Below are 23,274 nucleotides of genomic sequence, written 5' to 3'. Positions count from 1 at the left end.
AAAGATTATCAGAAAGAGAAATTAAGAAAACAGTCACATTTACTATTGCATCAAAGAGAATAAAATACTTAGGAATAACTTTAATCAAAGAGATGAGTCTTTACACTGAAAACTAAGACACTGATGACAGCAATTGAGGAAGATACAAATAAATGGAAAAATAAACTGTGTTCATGGATTGGAAGAACTATTATTGTAAAATTCCATACTACCCAAGTAATCTACAGGTTTATCACACCTCGTCAAATTATGATGCCATTTTTCACAGTAATAGAACAATTCTACAATTTGTATGGCACCACAAAAGACCCCAAACAACCAAAGCAGTCTTGAAAAAGAAGAACAAAGCTAGAGACATCACAATTCCTGATTTCAAATTATATTACACAGTAGTGGTAATCAAAACAGTGTATTTTATTGGCATAAGAACAGACATGGATCAATGGAACAGAAATCAAAGGAGCCCAGAAATCAACCCGTGCGTAAATGGTCTATTAATTTATGACCAAGAAGTCAAGAATATACGAGAGGATATGACAGTCTCTTCAGTAGATGGCGTTGGGAAACCTGGACCTTTGTCCTACACCAGAGTCAAAAATCAACTCCAAGTGGATTAAAGACTTGAACATAAGATCTGAAATAAATTTTCTAGAAGAAAATAAAGGTGGTAAGCTCCTTGACTTCAGCCTTGGTGGTAATTTTCTGGATTTGACACCAAATGAAAAGCAACAAAAGCAAAAATAAGCAGCTGAGACTACATCAAGTTGAGAAGCTTCTATACAGCATAGGAAACTCAACATCATAATAAGGCAGCCTACTGAATGGGAGAAGGTATTTGCAAATCACATATCTGGTAAGTAATATCCAAAATATATTAAAAATTCCTACAACTCAATAGCAAAAAAAAAAAAAAATCAGATTAAAAAATGGTCAGAGAATGTGAATAAACATTTTTCCAGTGAAGACATGCAGACAGCCAACAGGCACGTGGAAGATGCTCAGTATCGCTAGTCATCAGCGAGGTGTAGGTCAGAACCGCAGTGAGGTACCACCTCACACCTGTTGGAATGGCTGTTATCAGAAGACAGCAAGTTTTGGGAAGGATGTGGAGAAAAGGGAGCCCACGTGTATAATTGATCTGAATGTAAATTAGCACATCCACTATGGAAAACAGAATGGGGAGTCCTCAAAACATTAAAATTAGAATTGTGTGATCCAGCAATCCATCCACTTCTGGGCATTTGTCCAAAGGAAATGAAAATACTAACTCAAAAGGCTATCTGCACCACTGTGTTCACTGCAGCATTCTTTACAACAACCATGACATGAAAGCACTCTGGGTTTGACGGTGGGCAAATAAAGAAACTGTGGTACAAGTATGCAGTGGAATATTATTCCACCATAAGATGAGGAAGTCTTGCCATCTGTGACAACACAGATGGACCTTGAGGGCATTATGCTAAGTGAGTGAAGTCAGAGAGACAAATACTGTATAATCTCACTTATATGTGGAATCTTAAAAAAAAATCATAGCTACTGAGAACATTTTGGTGGTTGTCAGAGATGTGGGTTGGGAGATGGGTGAAGTGGGTGAAGGCGGTCAAAGTAAGTCCCGGGGGTGTAATGTACAACACAATGCTTGCAGTTAAACAAGTATGTTTGAAAGACTCTTAAGATCTTAAATGGTCTCATCACAAGAAAAAAAATGTGACTTTGTAGTGATGGATGTTATGCAGACTTACTGTAGTGATCACTTTGCAGTATGTACACATATGGAATAATTATGTTGAATTCCTGAAACTAATATGTTAGATGCAATTATATCTTACGTTTTTTTTTTTTTTTAAGAGTAACCATGGTAGGCATCAGCAAGAAGGTAATGGTTGAGCAGAGACTTGAAGTGACTTAGTGGGGATCTGAGAGAAGACTGTTTCAGAGGAAACACCTGAACTTCAGAGTAAAGACCCAAGAGGAGGAGCAGTGTGCAGGAGACCAGCGGGAGGGTGCCTGAGGGGAGGCTCCGGAGGCGGGCCGAGTGGAAGGGCTTGGAGGGTGTCGCAGGATGGCAGCTGCTCCTCTGAGGAGTGGGGAGCAGCGGGGTAACGGGGTCTGACTCTCCGGGGCAGTGGCAGCACCCATCAGAAGGCTCCTGCAGAGCCAGAGGAAGGGCGAGACGGTTAGAGCGGGGTTTTAGAAACTACTCATCAGAAGTTTTTTTAAAAAGCTATTTGCTTAAAGTTTTTTTAATTTTATTCTTTCCTAGATACAAATCTCTGTTACGAAAACTTTGTGGAAAGGTGTATAAAGTGTACCTGAAGTGTGCTTACAGAGCAAAATGTCCTTTTGTGTTTTTGAGAAAGTGTCGTCGTTGACCTTTAGAGAGGCTTAGTGTTCCTTCCAAACGTGAAAGGTTTATTGTAACACTAGTGGGCAGGGTAACCTTGCATAAAAAGTGGTTTCTTAATACGTTGTCTCTATTTGTACAAGCTTTGCCGCAGGAAATCTACAGAGAGTTGTCCAAAGGTAAAATGCGTTATTGCCATGACATTCTTGCCACCTCTTTTGTGACATTTGTAGTGAATGTGTGTAATACTCATTTACTTCACAAGATGGGGAGATAGATATGTTCAGAAGGTATTGTGGTTGCTCTGGAAGAGAAGAGATAAATTACCCAGTGCTAAAAGCCTTCCTCTTAGCTTGTAAACGACATTTCGAGCGAGCCGAGCAGCTCCTGTGCTGTGGAGGCCGTGGGCTGCCTGCCCAGCGTTGTCGTGAGAGCAGGCTCTTCAGGCCGCCTCCTGCTCCTTTTGCTGGGTGCTGACTTCGTCTAGGTTCAGACTGCTTCTGTTGAAATGAATACAGCTGCAGCAGCGGGTAGCAGAGAAGCTCTCTTCACTCACTGATACCTTGTGGCAAACTTACACACCAAAATTGGTTTATTACAAAAAGGCTCCATAGGAGTGGAGCAGGGATTAACAAGGTAGGAATGCCAGGTGCGGAGAGGTCGGCGCGTTCTCGGTGGCGTCCCGAAAATAGAGATTAGGGAGGCCCAAGAGTCACGTTAGCACACTTACTTCCTGGTTGGCAGCATATGTAATTAAGCAAATGTTTTAGCATAGATGGGGAAAAGGCTCACATAGCCTGATGTTGGAGAAAGCTTGAATATATGCGTAAAGTTCAAAAGAAAGATGTTGTGTAGAAAAGGTCATCTTTGTATTTTATTACTGAGAGTACTGCTAAAATTTAAGAGCAGTTTTTAAACGACCCTCCCTGACGTGTTACGTAAGCACGCCCAGTTCTCTGCTTTGGGAATTGTTGCTTTGGGTATATTATCTGATTTATTTAACTACTCTTTTTTTTTACTCATCAGTTTTTTGGTGAATTCAACTTTAGGAAGAACCAAATAATAAGAGTGTATTTTAGAGGTTGACTAGCCTCAAAAATAAATCTTTTTTCTTTCCTCAGAATGAACTCTCAGACACACGTGCAAAATTCCATGTCCTTTTCCTTTTCTTTGTGTCCACAATGTTCTTCATCAGCGTGCTGTCACTCCTCGGCTACCACTGCTGGCTCGTTGGAAAAAACAGAACAACAATAGGTAAGAAGGTTAAAATAAACCATAATTATTTAGGAAGATGGCCACAAACGAATTTGAAATCCAGAGAAGAACAGTAGATGATAAAAGTAAAGTAATTCTGTGTTAAAATGAACTGTGACCAGATAGAGACAGCGGCTGTTGAATAAATGTCCAGGTTCATTATTTGGAGAAGGTTGAGTGAGACTGATTTTTATGTATTTTTTTTTAGTAGTGAGTTGTATATAAAAAAAGAACTGACTTTATTTTATAAATTTCAATGAAAGCTGTTTCCTGCATTTATAGTGTCTTTTCAAAATATGAGTCTATGAAAGATATAGATGTACATGTTATAAGGAAATTTGTTCTCACATTGCAAAAAAACATTTTAATCCTTAATTACAGCTTATCATTTAGCTAAATCATATTTCTTTCCTTTTTCCCCACATTCGATCACACAGTTTCCTGGCACGTGTTTCATGCCTGAGCTGAAGAATAGTGTTTTTGACATGGTTAATCACTTCCATGTTTGTAACATTTGACAGTGAAATTTACCTGTTGTATCACTCAGATTAGCACTTAGGTCCCTTTTTTTGTTCATTTTGAAAGTGAAAATAAAGGGGAAGAATTCAGTAAGCTACTCAAATAATTGGACACACACTTTAGACAAAGGTGGTATAGCATTGCTCAGACCAAACCTCCGGCATGTGCGCTGCAGCACCCGCCCTACCAGACGTCTGGGTGTTGGTACCGTACCGGACACAAAGCAGGGATTTGTTGCAGTGTTTCTTAAGAATGTTAAAGGCTCCCTGCTGTCTGAAGCCACAAATCTTCCAGAAGAACTGGAAGGGGACATGTTTTAATAAAGAAAGGTGTGGCATTTTAGGGAAACTTAGATACTTGTATGTTTGGATCATTTGCATCTTGTGTCTTACTGAGTCATATAGAATGTGATGGGCTCCTGGGGGAAGGACTGAGTGCCCCTCTTTCCCAGCTTGCCCTGCTGTGGAGCTCCCCTCCCGTTTCCCGCCTTCACCCCTTTTCCACGTGAATAAGTTTCCATTATCAATGTATCCTCTTCACGGAGTATCCTGTCATCTCCTTACCTTTAATCAGAGGTGACAAGGCAGGCCTCATGCATCTTGTTCTGAAGACCTCCCTCAACAGCTAAACGCTGAGAGATTTCACTTAGAGAAGGAGATTTCTTCTTTCTGAAGTTGATGACTCTAGTGACGGTGGGCCTGTTTTCATCCGGCATCATTCTGTAGGAGCTCTGCAGTGGCCGACTGCTTCCCGTGGGCACGAACATCTAATCAGCCACACTCCCCACCAGCCTGCGTCCCTTGTTCCCCGCCCAGACCCTGGCGATGTCTGAGAGAGGAGTGCTTCCTAGGAGACACGTTGTTCTCTTAAAAACAAGCATTTTCAAACTTTTTTTGCCAGTGACTACAGTAGGAGATGCATCATTTTATATCACCTAGTGTATGCACACGTACTTATAAAATTGTATAAAATAAGCAAAATTTTCATAAAACATCATTAATGCCTACGGTGTCCAATGTACTCTTGTATTTTGTTCTAGTTTTTTTAAAAGAAATGTTGGTTGTAGACCACTGATTGATTTCACAGCCTATAAGGGTATCTTAGCCCACACTTTGAAAACCAGTGCCCTGACGCACCCACGCCGTCCATGCCGGCCTTGCTGGGCCTCCACTGCTGCTTCCAGCTGTTTGTTCTTCTGTCCCTCCCTCGAAACTGTCCCCTCCCTGCCTTGAGCTCATGCCTCACGTTAGCGTTCGGCGTGCGGACCACCGCCGCGGTCCCAGACGGGCCACCTGGTGATCCTGCACCCTTCTCCCAGCCGTTCCTTTCCCCTGCGGCCTCGTTTCTCACCCCTCCCATTCTAGCTTCTGCGTGAACGACTGGCAGCCCCCAGCGGCCCCTCTCATGACGCGGGCACCCCGGCGTCTCGCCCCGAAGCCATTGTCGTGGCTGCAGGTGTAGAGCCTCAGCCTCACCTCGGCCCTCAGCTCCACTTGGCAGCAATGTCATGTGTTTCATCGTTCTCCCTAATTTCCTTACCTATGCTGTGAACCCTTCACAAGTAAATTCTTACCTTTAAAAAAAAAAGATGTATTGAACACACTTCAGTAGATTTTCAGTAGTATTACATGTTTTTGACCTTTTTATTTTGTAAGGGTGATGAAATATTCAGAGGTTATATTTTTACCTGAATAATTTTCAGAAATTTATTTTTAAGTGTTACAAACATAGTATTTATTTTAAATTATATTTATGGCTTTTTATATCAAAGATACAAAGCAAGAAAATTGATACTATCCTCCCCTCCTATAATTTCCAAATAGATTAACCCTTTCCTTTTATGATACATGTAACAGAATCGTTCCGTGCGCCCACATTTTCGTACGGATCTGATGGAAGTGGTTTCTCTCTTGGATGCACTAAAAATTGGAGAGAAGTCTTTGGTGATGAAAAGAAATATTGGCTACTTCCAATATTTTCAAGGTAATTCATAAAATGCAGGCCTCAGAAATTAGGGAATCTGTGATAGTTTCTGTCTCTCTTGTTAAAATGTCTTAGGATTCAGAGAATACAGTATATAACGGCAGCCTTAAGAGCCTTGGGAATGAAAACTCGAAATAATTACGCGAAATATTTTATTTTTCATGGTTTCCTTTTTATTAAGGTAAAGGAGAGTTTGGGCATATATTTGAATGGGAATTAGGAGAAAAAGATGATTCATAGAAAATAAGACTCACTCTTTTTCCTTCAAAATGAGAATAAGTTGTTTGAAGTAAAGAATCTATATTTATTAGCCCATATCTTCAAGGATTTCCAATACAGGTTATGTATTCTGTTGTGTCTTAAAATCAAAAAAGACCCAATACTTAGTGCAGCTTTTACCTCAAATCCAAACAAGAACACGTGCTCAAGCTGAGTCATAGTTTCCTTTTCTCCCGAATTGTGGGCTGTCCTAGGCCGTCTTTTATACCAGAATTATTACAGAAAAGGAGAGAGTGCTTGAAGTTCAAGTACCGTATTTGTGTTGTAGGGTTTTTTCCTTAACTAACTGTATTGCCTACTATTTTGTCTGAAAGTGATCTATTTTTGTCTTCATTTTTGAAAGACATTTTTCTGTAGCATAGAATTCTAGATGTTGCTTACATTTTTTCTGATGAGAAGTTTGTGGTCATCTTTTTATAATATCTTTTTCCTCTGGCTGCTGTGAAGACGTTCTGTTCATCATTGGTTCCATGAAACTTGATTATGCTGTGCCTCGGTGCGGTTTTCTTTGCTTCCTGTGCTTAGGATTCTTGAACTTCTGGGATCTGTGATTTTTTAACTTGCATCAGATTTGGAAGATACTTTAACTACTGTTTCTTCACGTGTTCTTCTGCCATCCCCTGCCTCTCATTACTGCAGGAGCTCCACCTGCACATCTGTGACTCTGCTGGAGGGTCTGCCTGGCTCACCAGGGGCCTGTCCATCACTTTGTTCACTCTTCTGCATTTCCTTTGGGTGCGTCTTCAAGTGCATCTGTCTCTCCAGTGCACTTTATCCGTATGAAGCTTTCCTCTCTGGTTGGAACACAGACTGTTTTTTTGTTTTAAGGTTATTTTCTCTAAATGGAAATTTCAGTATTGGCAGGTGTTTGTGTGTGTGTGTGTGTGTTTTATTCCCTTCTTTAAAGATGTTGCTGCATTATCTTCTGTCTTGTGTTGTTTGTGACAAGGAATCAGTTTTGTTCCTCTGTTTGTACAGGCATGCCTCGGTGACGTTGCAGGGTTGGTTCCAGGCCACCACAATGAAGCAAGTATTGCAATAAAGGGGGTCACACGATTTTTTTGATTTCCCAGCTGTAATAAAAGTTATGTTTACACTAACTGTAGACTGTTAGGTGTTCAATAGCATTATGTCTAAAAAAACAATTTACATGCCTTAATTTAAAAATGCTTTATTGCTAAAAAATGCCATTCATCGTCTGAACCTTCAGCAAGTCATAATCTTTTTGCTGGTGGAGGGCTTAAAATATTGCGAGAATTACCAAAATGCAACCCAGACAGGAAGTGAGCAAATGCTGTAGGAAAAATGGCCCCAATAGACTTGCTCAATGTAGGGTTGCCACAGGTCTTTAACTTGTAAAAACCACAGTATCTGCGAAGCGCAGCAAAATGAAACATGGTACATCGAGGTCTGCCTGTCAGTTCTGTGACTTTTTCCCCTGTAACTACTTTTGAGATTCTATCTTTATCACTGGTTTTGAGTAGTTTGATAGTAATTTTCCATGGTGTGGGTTTCCTTGTGTTTATCCTCTCTGGAGCTCGTTAGGCTTCTTGGATCTATGAATTTATAGTTTTCATCAAATTTGAATAATTTTGAAATAATTTTCCGTCTTTTTCTACCTGCTCCCCTCTTCCTGTGCCCTCGGGTCCTTGTAAATAAATACTCATTGTGACCCAGAGGTCACTGCTGCTGCCCCTCTCTGCCCCCACCCCGACTGTTTTCTCTCTTTGCTTCAAGTTGGATAGTCTCTCTCGTTATGTCTGTAAGTTCACTAATCTTTTTTTCTGTACCATCTAGTCTACTGTTAGGCTCATCCAATGAAATTTTATTTCAGATATTATATTTTTCAGCTCTAGAAGTTCAATTTGGTTCTTTTTTTACATGTTACATTTCTCTTTTCATTATATCCACTTTTTCCTGTTAATTCATGGACATATTTATAGTCACTATTTTAAAGTCTTTGTTTCAGGTTTTCACGGTCATTTCTAAATCGTTTCTATTGACTTTTTCTCTTAGTTGTGAGCACATTTTCCTGCTACTTTTTCTGCTGGTAGTAATTTTTGATTGGATGGATGGCGGACGTTTTGAATTCTGAGTATTTAAATTTTGTTGTCTCCCTCTAGGGAATGTTGAGTTTTGTTTTGGCAGACAGTTAAGTTGCTCGTGTTCCAGCTTGGTCCTCTTGAGGCTTGAAGATTCGTTAGGTTGGGTATAAAGAAGCAGTTTAACTCCACAACAGAGGGGAGAGCCTAGTGGGGTCTCTACAAACGCTAGTGTCCCATGTCTCTACTTGAATGGCCTTCAGTGCTCTGTGAGCTGGGAATCCTTCCCGTCTACTTTCCCAGATTCACATGTTTGGCCAAGTGTTCATCCGGTGACTCCGGGAAAGCCCTGTGCAGGTGTCTGCACTTCCCTCTCTTCCCAGCTCTGTCCGACAGAGTCAGGCATCTTCAGTTTCTCGAGACCCCCGTCTCTGCCCCTCAGCTCAGTGGGACTGCCTTACTCTGCGCCTTTCCCCTCCTGGTGCTCAGGTTCTGCAGAAGCTGGGACTCCTTGTCAGTGCCTCGTCTTTCAGACACCACGGTTCTGTGCTGCCTGTTTTGAAGACAGTTGTGCAATAGGAGGCCAGTCCATCTTGGCTGGAAGTGGAAGTCCCTGTTGCACACGATTTTGATGCGTTTAGAATGTGGCAGTAAGGCATAGCTGTACTTCCTTTAGGTTGTAAACTCTTTGAGGGCAGAGATTTTCTCTTCTTTTGTTCACTTGCTGTGTCCCTAGCACTTAAAATGGTGCCCGAGTGGGGAGAGTACAGCTCAAGTGCTAGAGCACGCGCTCAGCCTACACACGACCCTGCGTCTGGCCCCCGGTCCCTCCTCTGAATAACTAACCTGACACCTCCCCCCTCAAAAAAGTGGTACTTGAAACATCATATGCATTCAGTAAATATTTGTTTAATAAATTTTGTTGAATGAATAAATAGGTGAAACTTATATCATGAATTTCAGTTCAAACCTTGATGATGTCTTAAATGATTGTGATAAGCAAGTCAGCTACCCAAATATTTGAACATGTATGTTTGAGGTATCATAGCTTTAATAGGCACCGTAACCTCAACAGTCATGTAAAGTATGTTTTTAAATATTTGTAAATTATTGAAGAAAAAAGCTCATTTCTTCAGTGGAGGCTGATAACCTTCTAAATTAGAAATCTTTGGACTTATGCTCTGAAATGACTAGTTATGATAATTTCTTTATACTATGCCTCTGAAAAACAAGTGTTAAATTTGACCATTTTGCTCTAACTTAATATAATTTAAACTATCACCAGTATTTTTCATTGTACAGTCCGGGTGATGGCTGCAGTTTCCCGACTCGCCTGGTGGGGACGGATCCAGAACAATCTTCTGTTTCAAACCAAAGTGAATATGCCAGAAGGTGTGCTTCTTGTCGTTTCATTTTTCAGAGTTCACGATAAAGCAAACCATGTGTGTCATACAAAGATGAACACGGTGTGATGAAGCAAGCCAGTGTAGACAGGGAGAGAAATTATAGAGAGTTTTTAACTGAGGATTATTCTGTGCATACACCTGATGTGCTTCAGATAATCATATTTTTATCATCCAAACCGAAACAGTTTTGCGAGTTAGGAAGTGAGTGCTGTGCGTAGTTGAGCCAGGGCAGTCACGTGACACTGCCCGCGTCCGAGCACGAAGCACAGCTTCCCTCCTTGTGCTGCGTCTCCCCTGAAACTGAAACCCTCTTGCAAGGTTGGACTATGTTGCTTTGTATCAGTTAGTTTTCAAAGAAGTTAGTCGCTGTACTGTTTATTTGATAAACAGATTTTAACTGTAGTGTGAAAATAATATTAGTGAGGATTCAAATGTACAAATGCAGAGGTTTTTCTTACTCATTTTAGAGGATATTTTCTCAGGGTCTGTATGGTAAGCAGACAGGTTTACAAGTTCAGAGAAATAGTTTCTTTTAAATGAGATTGTAAAGAAGATAGATACCCTTCTGTCAAAGTGAAACCCTTGAAACTTAATTACTCCAGAAATAAGTTGTGGGGGAGGAGGGATTAAAACTTCCAAGTTAGCAGATGAGTTTCAGGAGCGCGTAGGCCTTCAAGCCTAGAGCCTAAGGCCTTCTGGGACCTCCGAGCGCTGACGTCTGCTGTAGGTCTGAGCAGTTAGCGTCCAGCTCTGTAAGGGGAGAGCGGTCGTGCTGCCTCCGGGGTGGCTGTGCAGGTTGCGGTAATGTGTAGAAAGCACCCAGCTCCGTGTCCAGCCCGGAGCAGGCACCCAACGAATAGTAGCTCCCTTTCCTTCTTCTTCTGCCCTCTGTTCCCTCCCTCCCTGGACCTCTTAGCTAGAAAAATAAGTCTACGCTGAATCACTGAATCATTTTTTCCCCTTAGATCTATACTGCAGAGGTAGAAAGCAGAAAACTTGGGAAATGACAGGTAACTTTTGTCCCGGCCACAGACACAGACCCTCACCTGTCCTTGTGCTGCTTTATGGCTCGTGGTTAACATGGTAAAAATGTCTCAGACTGGCCCCTGCAGCCTCTTCCTTTTGTCTGATTGTTTTCACTGGCAGTGCTGAGTACAGATTCTTGGGTCTAGAGAGCCATTTAGTGGGGGGTTGGGGGCATTTTTTTCTTTTGAAGACGGAGTTTTTTTGGAGTGCTGAGATCTCATGAGTTGCCCTCATATATTAGGAGAAGGAATACTAATTTGCTGCTTATTAATTAAGTACCCTTAATTGAGCATTAAACTGTTTACTAAATTATTTGCTCCTCTTTTCAGTATTGGCTCAAATCAGCCCTTTCCTACTAAACCGCTTAGTGAATCAAAAAACCGCTTGTTGGACAGTGAATCTCAGTGGATAGAGAATGGACCTGAAGCAGGTGCTGTTGGATCAGGTGAGACTTACCATCTGAAAACATGGCTTCATCTGGCTAAAATGAAAGAGTTAATAAATGTGGAAAAATCAAAACATGTAATGTGATATTTTGAAATACTAAAATATGTGAAACTTTTAAATAAAATATCTTGAACACAGGGTGCTAGTGTCCATAGTGGCCTCTCTGGAGGCGGGGGTTGAGCGGGCTGTGGTGGCTGCCCCATGCGCGCTGTGCACGGTGGGGCCGCTGTTGCTGTTCCCCAGCCATGGATTTTGTCACCTCAGATGTAGAGGGTTCTTTGGCATAATATTCTTAAAGGTCATAGCTTTTGCTTATTTGAAAATAATTTTGAAATGCATTGTCCTCTTTGGCTGTCTTGTCTTAGTATAAAAAAGAGTGCACTGAATATATTTTAACCTTTTCTTGATGACTTAATCATTTGATGAATTATGGATACATTATAGAACAATTGATAAGATAGCAGTGGGCTTTTCAATCAGACCTGGGTTTATAATCTAGCGTGGTCATTTACCAGCATTATAGCCTAAAATATATCCGTGGTTCTTAATAACAGTAGTAATAATGTTCTTCTTGCACTGTAGGAAAATGGTTTGGACATTCAGATCAATTTATACTAACTGAAGGAAATACCCTAAAGCTTGAAAACTTGCTGTCAGACTTTCTGATTTGTCGCTGTGGTTGGTTTGGCTTTCAGCAGCATTTCAGTTCTTCTGTTAGCATCGTGAGGACCTTCGTTAGGCTTGGTAGACCTTCTGTGTGAGGTCACAGGAAACGTTTGTTTTGTGGACTTTCAGTCAGTGCTGCTGAGCATCCTCAGAGCCAGCGGACGTGTTTACAAGGATAAGATAAAAGCAGACCTTCAGATCTTAGCACTTCTGTTCTTCCAGGTGACAGACGGTTGGCACCAGAAGCCTATTTAGTGCTTACATAAGACTTGCTTTTACTGTAATCATCAATTTTACCATTTGGCCAGAAACTGAATACTTCTTTTTGTCATGTCATATATAATTATGTGCTTACAGGGACAAATAACCATGTTACAGTGGCAATAGAAAATTGAGTTCCACTTGTTCATAACTAACCAATTGAATAAGAGCAAGGTAAGACAGTATAAAGGTAATTTCCTTGAACAAATGCAGTTTATTTGCGTGTTATAATCTCAAAACGATTTGCAATTCGCTCTTTTTTTTTTTTTAAACTCTTTCCATTGTGTCTGCAGTCAGGTAGGTCAGGAAAGACTGGAAGGTGACGTCTGCCTAAATCCCGTTTCTCTTACGCTCCTGCGCAGTCTCAGTGAGTGTTGCTAGACTAATTGAAGAAACTAATGCAAGTTGTTTAGGATTGGTAGGTGGACAGCTAACCTTCTCAGTAAATGGCACCTTATGAATTAGTTTAAGGGGGGGAAAAAGCTGACCTTTGCCCACTACTGAAGAAATCTGACCCAGAGAAGAGTGACTAAGAGTACAGGCCAAAAAAGGGACTTAGAGGTTCGTTGCTGTTACTTACTGGGCACGAGATAAGCAGAAGAGCACCTCCCTGCGGCCGAGTCGCGGGCCAGCGATGCCGCGGCCGCCGTGCGGCGGGAGCCAGAGCGAGGGGATCTGAGCGGGACGGGGGGTCCTGGGCGGCGGGCCCGCTTGGCGCTGCGGGGCGGCGCCGCGCAGCAGAGAAGCCGCTGCCGCGCCCGGGTCAGGAGCTGGGCGCGGTGGCTTGTGCGCGGCTGTGAGGCGTTTGGAAACCTACGTGTCGTGTTCATTGGTCACCTGCTGCTACATAACAAATTACCTCAAACCTAGCAGCTAAGAGACAACACGCCACTAGGGCCTCGGTTTCCTGTTCTCATCTGTCACCTCGGCTGGGGCCGTCTGCTCCCTTGCTTGGTGTGAGTCGTTAGTGCTCAGTTCCTGGCAGAGGACCCTGAACCGGTGTCCAAGTTACAGCTGTTGGGCGGAGGGCAGCGGGGACCGCAGGTGGGGGGTCACATGTCGCCGGCAGGCCCCTGGGGCCTGGTCCTCAGCCCTCAGACCAGGCTCCTTCTCCTCATGGTGGGGTAACGGCGGGCGCTCGTGGTTGTCGAGAATGCTCGCTGAGGTCCCACAGACCCCCGAGACAGTCCCCTCGGTTTGTGTCCAGAATGGAAGGGACAGGGGAGAGACTCTGCCTCTAGTGAGCGCTCTGTGCATCACTTCAGGGAAGGACAGTCAGCATCGATGCCTTATTGGCTGCTTCTAAAAACGATTATAGTTACTATAGTATTAGCAGCGTTCTGGTCGTTCTTTCCTTGCCTGTGGTAGCAGCTTTACACCTGAGCCCAAAGAATCATTTAATGGGTCTCATTTTCAGAAATACAGGATCAAGTTAATCAATAATTCAATTGTTTCTGGTTTTATAGGTTTATGAAAACATACTATGGACTGATATTTTCATTTCTATTTGCAAGAAAATGATCAATGGAATGAAATAGTTGAAGTATAACAGAAGACATATTTTTTAAAAAGGAAACCTTTGTGTGAGACCGCTGGACCCACGGGAGCACCTCTCAGAGCGGGAAGACGCCTTAGCCTTAAATGAGCCCATTCGGTCGACGCTGACTTACAGCCACGAACGTGACTCGGACTTGCTTTGGAAATAACACTTACAGTTCTGACATGCTGCGGCATGAGCTATCAGGTCACACGTTAACATGGCATACGTAGTTTTTGATCCCTGAGTTACATTAGTAGAGTTATTTCTTAGTATCCATGTAAATTTTCACTCTAGAAAACAAGCTAAAAATTTGTCTCCAGTGATGTAGGTCAGCGTGGTGGCTGAAAGCGAGTAACAATATCCAAATTACTGCTGCTTGTGCTGTGTGAGGGAAAGAAAGAAACTGCTTTTTTAAAAAAAATCTGGTGTTTGCTAATTTATAGTTACTGTTTTATACTTTCCAACATTTTTAATAAAGTTTTTTTATTGTTGGCTATTAAATAACATTCAGAAGGATTTAGATAACTAAATATAATTGCTTAAAACATGGAGTACATTTGTATAATTCACTGAAGGCTTCGTTCTAAGCATTAGTTAAACCACGTGTGCTGTTGTGCCCAAGGGTTAAAAGAAATGTGGCCGTGTGAGACATTTTTGTTTCTCTCTGCTTTTCGAAGTACTTTTTTGTTGAGCTTTCATGGGTATCTATACAGGCAGGGAAACAAAGGTTACACGTGTTACAGAAACACAGTCACAGTAGGAGCAGGTGGAGGTGGCCAGAAGAAAAGCGAAGAGAAAGATCGACCGCAGGTCAGCTGTTAGAAGACACTGAGTGCTGCCTGCTCTTGAGTCGGCTCCCAAATTTCAGCTTAGGGAAGCACTGAGATCTGCTTTGAAACCTGTTAAAGGAATACTGTAAACTGACAGAGGGTGAAACTGTTTAGCATGACACTGTTCTCAAGGAGGAGATTCGCACCTGAGCCGTCGTCCGGAATCTCTGTTTTCTGAGGGGTGGACTCCGCTCTTAAGTGCAGGACGTGCAGTCTGCCCTGACAGCAGCCTCTTTCTGCTTAGACCCAGCTCTCCTTTTTCCTTTTGAAACCCAGTCTAAACAACAGGACTTGGCGCATTAATTCTGAAGAAATAGTGTCCTGTAAAGGAGAGACTGCACAGCTGCTGCTGCCGTCCTTCCTCATCCTCACTGCTTAGCCGGACATGCACACACACCTCATCACTTCTGTAATGAGACCGCTTTTAGCGCCGTCTGTGTGTGCCACGATTACGGTTTCCTGTCTGTAGAGTGGGGCTGGGGCCGGGCTGTTGGCATGATTTGGGCTGGGTGCCCTCTAACAGTCTTCAGTTCGTAATTCTGCACAATACCGTATGACATCCACCCAACAAGTATTTTTGTAGTTCCTTCTGGATGCCAAGCAATATACTAGAGATAGCTCTGTGATTTCCTAATGTAGCATAAGTTTTACAGCCACATGCTCCAGGTTTACAGTTACAGGATTTGTCTAATTCTGTGGGCTATGCTAATATTAGATTTTAAAGGGAAGTAACTTTTTTTCTCTTTGAACCAGAGGAATGGGTTAGCTTTGAAAATGCAGTTTGAAATGCTGTAAAATATGGCTTCTTCCACCTTTATTTCAACTCTGCAGTCTTAGTAATCTTGATTCTAGAAAACTTTTGTATGAGAGTTAGGGGGCATCAGTTACCAACCAGAAATGACACTTAAGTTTGGCAGTTTGCATGTTACAAGGAAATGACAATGAACGCATGTGATGCTTTCAGAAACGTCCTCCTGGTGCTTGTGGGTATCTCTGCGTTGTCGCAGGACTGGCTGGCACCTGGTTAACCACTGAGGAGACTCACCTTTCCCCTCAGCCTACTCGGGTGCTTTAGTGTGTTTTCTTTTAATTTTTTATTTAACATCATTTTTAGTAGTAAACACCTTTTCAGAAATTTTCAGCTAAAGCCTTTTACTTTAGTTATCTTTGGTTTAATTAATTTATGGCCAACATTTGCCACATTCTAAGTAATTTTTGGTTGAGTTCGTTCATACATATTCGTGACTGTTCAGCAAGGGCCTGCAGGCATGTGGGAATCCGGGAAAGGCTGCCTCTTGGGTAGTTCAGCTGGTGTTGAGTCGTGCTGTCAACTCCTTGGGGGAGAAATGGCCAAAATGAGCCTTGTCAAAATGTGTTAGTACTACCTTTGGTCTTTCAAACACTTGAACAATTGTGCTGACATTTAAGGAGAATAAGGTGGAATTCCAGGTCTTGCTTTTCACATTAAAAACAAACTAGACAGGAAACTTGGTTTTACCTGGGCGTGTACTTGAATATTCTGTCCCTGAGGCGTCTGACCACTGTCACTGTGCCAAACCCAGGAGCAGCTGCAGCCCGTGGTTACTCAGCATACAGTTTAGCTTCATCTCTGCATATGGATGGTTTTCTTAAAATCCTTTTACATATTTAGTGGTTATGATCTCGTGTGATAAGTTAACTGTAAAGTTAGTTTAAATCAAATATGCAATGTTGAATTCTGCTTCTATTAGAAAGCAAATTTTGACTGTTTACAGGATTGTTTAAATCACAGTTTTCCAGATGTGTGAGCTTTCCCTTCGGTCATCTTGCAGATGCATATTAAGGGCTCAGTGTTAGGATCTGCATATTTGGGGCAATGAAAAGACATAAGACTTACAAATACATTTCACTTATATTTTGTTCTAAGGACTGGCACTGCTGTCAATGGAGAGTATTTTTAACTAATCTGTTATTGAGAAATTAATCATATTTTTGCATTTCAGCCAACATAAAGATCATAGCTACTATTCTGTAAGATAGAGCTAATCTGTAATCCTGAAATTCTTGTGTTTCATATGATCTGAACTGTATTTTACAACTTAAATTAAAAATGCAATATAGATTCAGAAAGGTCCATATTTTTCTAACAACTTCACTTTGTATTATTTTGTTGGGTTGCATAAAGGAGGAATTGTATTTGTATTAAAAGCTTAAGAAAGCTGTTGGGTTTACTGTATTTGTACATGATTGCAGATGAGTCTATGCCCATTTTAAAGAAAAGATGGACACTATTTTAAAGTGATCTTTAATATGTTTTTATATAAACACATCTGAAATACAGTTTACTTTGATGATCTTTACTTACTAAGTCCCATAAGTCTTGTATTTGTTTCTCATAAGTGTAACCCTGGACCATGACTTAATGTTAACTCTTTGCTTTGTCTTTTGGGTGGCCTAACCTACATTAACATGAAGCCGGAACATTTTCAAGATATTTCTTCCCAGAAATCATCATCATGATTTACTTTATTAATAAACAAAATCCTGTATTTGAAGTTTTTGTTTTTGTTGTTGTAAGTGGCATTTACCAAATGAGAGAATAACCATTATTTTAGTCATTATGGAAATCTGGTAACACATAGTGTTTAGTTAGAGAAAGAGGTCTGGCTGGTAGTTTGGCGTAACCACATCTAAGGTAGGAATTATCTGAGTGCAGCAACATTGTAGTTTCTTAGGCTAGGAGTACAGATTGCTTTATTCACAATGGTTTTAACTTAGCTTTTACTAAACATAATTTTTTTTCTTTCTTTCTTTTTTTTTTTTTTTTGAGTAAAGGTTGATTTATTCAGAGAGATACAAACCCCATAGATATAGACATAGTGCTGGCCATCTCGGAGGACGAGGGAGCAAGAGAAAACATAATTTAATTTTCGATTCAGAAGTGACTTTAGGGTTGTGAGTACCCTCGACACTATAGAAGTTACTGAATTGTGATTGTTGAAATGCCGAGTAATAGATTTTATCTTTTGTAGAATTCTTTTCTACACAAGAACTTGTGCTCCAGTTCCCTTCCAAAGGAACGAAGTTTTGATATTTAAGGCAGCTGAATAAAACAAGAAAGCTGTGAGATAGAGCTATGATTCCCAGCAGTAACGTTTCAAAATATCTGCAGGAACCAATATAGGTCAGTAAAGATAAAGCAAACTTTTGGGGGCTTGGACACCCAAAGAGCAGAACCGATGACGCCACGGGGGCCTTACTTCCCTCGTTTCCCCTAAGCTGGCCCTTGGGAGCCGCTCTGGGAATGTCTGGTGATGTTGGCCTCCTTCACCAGCTCTGCTCACTCCTGTGCCCCAGGAGCTAAAGGGGAGAGAGCTCACTTGGTTTCTTCCGTGTAGCAGGTTTCCACGGTGTGTGAGCAATCCTGTGAAGTTAACTTCATTGACTTTAACTGCTCTGTGTCATTTCCTTATATGTGATAAAGGGGATTGGAATGCTGTTTCTACTCTGACTTATCACGTGCTGTTCAACCAAGAACGCCTCCTCCCTGCCTGTTCTCCGTGAGGCGATCCGTTCATCCCGGCTTTCACCTCCGTCGCACTTCCTCAGGGCCTCCAAGCCACACTGACGTCTGTGCTGCCTGGAATACTTCTGTCAGCCATAGACACATTTTCAGGTCAACCCACTCGATTATAAATTGTTGAGAACTTCCTCCTGTTGTGGACTAGTCCACACTGAACGCTGACACTGCTTGATCGCCACAGCTTTATAGTAACTCCTGAAACCAGGCAGCGTAAGTCCTCCTCTTTGGTTTTCCTGTTCACAGTTTTTCTGGCAATTCTAGGTCCTCTGACTTTCCATGTGGATTTTAGAATCAGCTAGTCAGTTTCTACCCACAAACAAAGTGTTTTAATTTTAAAATTTTAATTGGGATTCCACTGAAACTACAGATTAGTTTTGGTAGAACTGGCAATAGTTATCATATTGAGTCTTCTGACCAGTGTACACAGGATCTCTCTCCATTTCCTTTGGATTTCTTTAATTTCTCACACTTTGTAGTTTTCAGTGTGTTGGTATTGCACATCTTTTTTCAGACACACCCCTAAGTAATTTAGGGGGGTGACCCACGGCCAGGTGGCCTTCCGCCCCCATCCCACACTCCCTAAGTAATATTTTTAATACTACTGAAAGTGGCACTTTTAGTTTCAATTTGCTTGTTCATTGGTGGTATATAAAATACAATTTGTGACTATTGATCTTTTCTTTTGAAGTACAGTCATTTACAACATGTCAGTCTCTGGTGTAATGTGTAATGTCCCAGTTTGACTACTGATCTTTTATCCTGCAGCCTTACTAAAGTTACGTGGTCCTGCCACATGTAACTCAAACACCTCATTTCTGCCGTTTCCCAGAGAACCTCCCTTCCTGAGTCCTCCATCCTCCTGCTCGTCTGGACCTGCCGACTTTTCAGCTTCAGGACCGTGGTGCTGGTACTGCTGCCCCCAGCTCTTCCACGTCCATTCCATGCTTCCCCTTGTTTGACGCTAGCTCTGCTGGGGCCCATCATCCAGGGGCCTCCCACATGAGCTTCCTGGTTGGGGGGCTCGCTGCCTCTGTTCTACTGGCGTTTATTTAGGTCACAGCTTTCTTCCCTTGATCGTCAGACATCTCTATCCATCTTTTTTCTTCCAAAATATTCATTGAAATCTACTTTCGTTCCCTTCCTTCTCAAGGGTTAAGTATTGCTAAACTCTCTTTACTGTCATCTCACCAAAGTTTTGGGAGAGAGAAGAGAGAAACTGTTCCGTTCATCATTGTAAAGGAGGCCTTGGCGCGGCGTTCGAACACAGGCGAAACGAGCACGTACACAGCAGGTCCGGTGCCATGGAGGCGGATGCATTCGCGAGGACGGCTTCGGTTCCGTCAGTGACTGAGGCTGGGTCCCTGGTTGAGTGGGATGGAGGAGGGCCTGTAGATGGAAGGCTCCTGGACAGAAAAGGTAAGAGTTATCTCACTGAATAGGAAGTTGCACCAATCAGAGAAACACTCATGGGCCAAACTGTGTTCCCCCAAATTCGTATGTTGCAGTCCTGACTTCCAGCTAACCTTCTTTGGAAATAAGGTCTTTAAAGAGGTAATTAAAATGAGGCTGTGAGGGTGGGCCCTAATCCAGTACAGCTGGTGTCCTTACAAGAGGAGGACATTTAGACACACATTGATTCCAAACATGTGTCAACACGGTGGGACAAGCACATGAAGACAGAAGGTAGCCACATGCAAGCAGAGGGGAGGCTGGAACAGAGCCTCCCTGCAGCCCCCTGACAACACTGACCTGCCCTGACCTGGCCTTCTGGCTTCTAGAACTGGGAGGAAGGAGGACATGTCCGCCGTCTAAGCCACCCGGACTGCGGGGTTCTGTCACAGCAGGCCTAGCAGGCCAACACTCGGGAAGGCGGCTGCGCAGCTGGGTTCTGGTCTGTGGCTCGTGGTCATGAATTTAGACAGAAACTAATAACCCTAATTATGTGATTTCCCACAGCAACATTCAGCAACCAAGTGGGTTTCAAACAAGGAAAGGCAGATGGTAGAGTTCATCAAGGGAGTTTTCCAGTGACTACGCTGGAGAGAGGCAAAGACACTTAAAGTGCCCGTCGTGTCCTAGTTACATAACAAAGCATTCTCCACCTAAGCAGCAAGCTAGGAAATAAGGAGCCGTACAGTAGGCCACAAACTTCTGTTGATTCTGCCTCTTAAACTCTGTACCCACCATACAAATTCAGTACATAGCTGGTTACTGTAATAGCCACCAGGTCTCTGTTTCCAGAGTCTTCCTCCAACAAGCCCCCTGGACAGTGTTTTCCACTAATTAGACGTTTTCCACGCGTCCCCATTACTTCCACGGTCAAAGCCAAACTTCAGGTGCCACACAAGACCTTCCATGCTCTAGTCCCTGGCCACGTCTTCAGCCTCACTGTCTATCGTTGCTCTTCCTCACTACACTGCATCAGTACTAAACTGTGACAAGCCCGTGAATAATCACCTCTGCCTGTGATTCCTGCCACCCATCTGCTTGCCAGGCAGGCTAAGAACTTGCTCAGCGGTCACCTCCTCCTGACTGCTCAGGCACGGTTGATAAATGGCCTATTCCTTGGACTCTTTTCATCCATGCAGTCAGTCATCACACTGCATTTTATCAAGTGAGACAGTAAACTTGAGGTTCAAAACCAACAGCACCGGGTCTGACTCGTGACCAACCCTCTACAAGTATCTGAGACATGAGCAACTGGATGGAAACCCCAGGAGCTGCAATATGGAAAGAAGCTAGGGAATGTTCATAATGCATAGGCTGACACAGATGGTTTACTGTATGTGTGACTGTGAACAGCTCAAGTGGCAGTGAGCTTTGTATTTAAAAAAAAAAAATTTATGATGGCTGTGGCATCAAGTTGCGGAGTTTTCAAAAGTCAAATGTTTTACAGCATTGCCTTGGCTGAGAAGTGACTGAAACAAAGCTACAATCTTTTATTCATAGCAGCTGGTGTGCTATATTAAATGAATGTGTCCTTGACATAAACCTAGTCCTGAGCTCTACCTTTACTGTTTAACTGTGTTAACGGGAATACTGCTGACACTTCTGAGCCTGTTTCTAACCTGTGCAGTGGGGATATCTATTTCACAAGATTATCTAAAATTAAATAAGGTTAACTGTACATTAAAATGCCTCTCTTCTCATGAATCACCTTCTCTTCCTTCAGACCCAGTGTTTTATTTTAGCATCCTTTTGCTTCTCTGAGATTCAAGTTAACCATTAGTTTTTCAAACTCCAAAGTGTAAGGAAGTTTCTGACTTATGTAGAGACTGGAGCAATAGAAGTGGCTGTGGTATGAAGCAGGTTCCCCGCATCCTCTTCCCATCACCTAAACAGCATCTCCAGATACAAAAGATATACTAGGTTGCCCATATTCACCAGAGACACTCCTGTGGGCTCTAAGTATATGCCACCAAGAATTTGACATATTATTAACAGTTCAGTGTGGTTATACATTCAGCTATCACGTGTCAGTTACCTCAAGTGAAATGAATTAAAAAAAATTAAGGTCTGCACTATACCCTACACATACTGATGGAAGATATTAAAAATGTGAACCATGTAATTAACTAAACATGGCATTTTTGTTAATGAAAAGAACATTCAAGGCTGGCACTCTTACCCATTAGTCTTGCTGTTTTGCTTTCTGGGAAGCCATTTGACAACATGCATCAGAATCTTTAAATCTTTTCTGGCTCCCACTTCCTTTTATCTCAATCAATATATGTTCAAAAAGTTAATGTGTATAAAAAGACTAAAAGAAAAGTTATATATGAAGATTCTTTCATTTCTGGGTAATGGGATCGTATTTTCTTCTGTTTTGAAAACTTCCTATTAAACAATGCAGAGCAGCTGAGATTTCTGGATTATACAGTAATCCAAATCCAAGTTGCTCTCATTCCTAGAAGAGTGACTTTGCACAAGTTTGTTAAACGTTTCCGTGTATGTAAAACAGTTCCAAGTGACAGGATTACTGTATTTGGTAATACATGTAAACCACTTGACGTTTTTTATTATATTTATAAAAAGATTTGAAAAAAAGTCTTCAACTGGTGAACTGTTATTATGTCAACATATCCCAATAAAGATTTTTAAATACACCTAAGTGGACAGTTCTGCTAAATACGTCTTTACTTCATTTAAATGTCCACTTTTAATAGCAAATCCCAGAAGAAAACGCAGTTTTCAAGAGTATGTTTAATTGAAAAAGCACACTTCTTCATTTACGCTCAGGCAACTATTTTTGACAGAAGGTAAACGAACTAACGTTGCACCACAAAGCCCCAGCGAGCATATCCCACGGAAGCACAGGAGCCGGAACACAGCCTGTGGCTTTACTGCAGCACCATGCACCCTCCGGGACCAGGGCCCTCCTGCTTTCCTCGTATCGGGGAGAGAAATGAAACCGACACGACCGAGACGAGCCTCGGGGCGGCGGGGAGCGCGGAGTCCCGGACCCCCGTCCGCAGACAGTCCGCTCCCGGCGCCGGCGGCTCCGCAGGCCGCCTGCGGGCTCCCAGGCATCCCTCGGCCGGCTGCGGTGGCTCGCGATCAGGACCACTTCTTGGTGACGTCGAGGTGGGCGAGCTGGGCCTCCAAGGATCTGTGCGCCGGGAACCGGGCCGCCTGCGCCGCCTTGATGGCCTCGAAAGCGGCCGCCCTGCGGGCCGCGGCGTGGCCGTACTCCTGCTCGGCCGTGAGGTAGGGCCGGCTCAGCCAGTAGTGGTTCTCCGTCTCGGTCTCCAGGCGGCGGACCATGTTTCGCTTCGCCTGGTCAGACACGGGCCGCGGCCGCCGGTGCTTCCCGGTCCACTGCCTGCCGGGGATGCGGCTGCGCCGGAGCAGCGCGGTCAGGAACATGGCGCCTGCCGGGACACAAGGCGGGGACCTAGCGGCGCGCCGGTCGCCGGGAACGCGCGCTGCCGCCCCCGCGGCGAGAAGGGAGCCCGCCTCCGTCCGCAGACCAAGCCGCGAAACGCGAAGCAACTCACCTGCGTGCGCCTGCCCCGCCGCCCCTCCGCACGCCGGCCGACACGACGCCGGAAGTGTGACAACACGACGCCGGAAGTGCGCCCCTCCGCCGCGCCGCCCGTCTCCTCGCGAGAGCTC

General features: G+C 43.0%; 2 protein-coding genes across 9 annotated transcripts in view; one reads left to right on the top strand and one right to left on the bottom strand.

Annotated features, from left to right (window-relative positions):
• The window catches only part of ZDHHC20 (zDHHC palmitoyltransferase 20), a 53,366-nt gene extending 36,235 nt beyond the window's left edge, over nt 1–17,131 (top strand). For 2 of the 8 annotated variants that reach the window (XM_074377898.1, XM_074377903.1), the window contains 6 exons: nt 3,466–3,598; nt 5,974–6,100; nt 9,724–9,813; nt 11,183–11,298; nt 12,324–12,401; nt 13,694–17,131. In XM_074377898.1, coding sequence (XP_074233999.1) covers nt 3,466–3,598; nt 5,974–6,100; nt 9,724–9,813; nt 11,183–11,298; nt 12,324–12,361 — 504 coding nt within the window. In that variant the 3' untranslated portion in view covers nt 12,362–12,401; nt 13,694–17,131. Of the gene's footprint in view, nt 1–3,465; nt 3,599–5,973; nt 6,101–9,706; nt 9,814–10,792; nt 10,838–11,182; nt 11,299–12,323; nt 12,402–13,693 lie in introns of those variants that run through there. The other 6 variants (XR_012511592.1, XR_012511593.1, XM_074377899.1 and 3 more) reach the window with 6 other exon arrangements.
• A 5,213-nt stretch (nt 17,132–22,344) lies between these two features.
• On the bottom strand, nt 22,345–23,267 carry MRPL57 (mitochondrial ribosomal protein L57). The gene is made up of 2 exons (XM_074377908.1): nt 23,157–23,267; nt 22,345–23,030 (listed from the first exon to the last, which is right to left on the bottom strand). The coding sequence occupies exon 2, from the start codon at nt 23,023–23,025 to the stop codon at nt 22,717–22,719; it is 309 nt and encodes a 102-aa protein (XP_074234009.1). The 5' UTR covers nt 23,026–23,030; nt 23,157–23,267; the 3' UTR covers nt 22,345–22,716.
• Between the last annotated feature and the right edge of the window lie 7 nt (nt 23,268–23,274).

The sequence above is a fragment of the Camelus bactrianus genome, chromosome 14, assembly GCF_048773025.1.
Source record: "Camelus bactrianus isolate YW-2024 breed Bactrian camel chromosome 14, ASM4877302v1, whole genome shotgun sequence".
Taxonomy (NCBI): domain Eukaryota; kingdom Metazoa; phylum Chordata; class Mammalia; order Artiodactyla; family Camelidae; genus Camelus; species Camelus bactrianus.
Note: the sequence above shows the minus strand (reverse complement) of the source record. Positions and strands in the feature narration are given on the sequence as shown.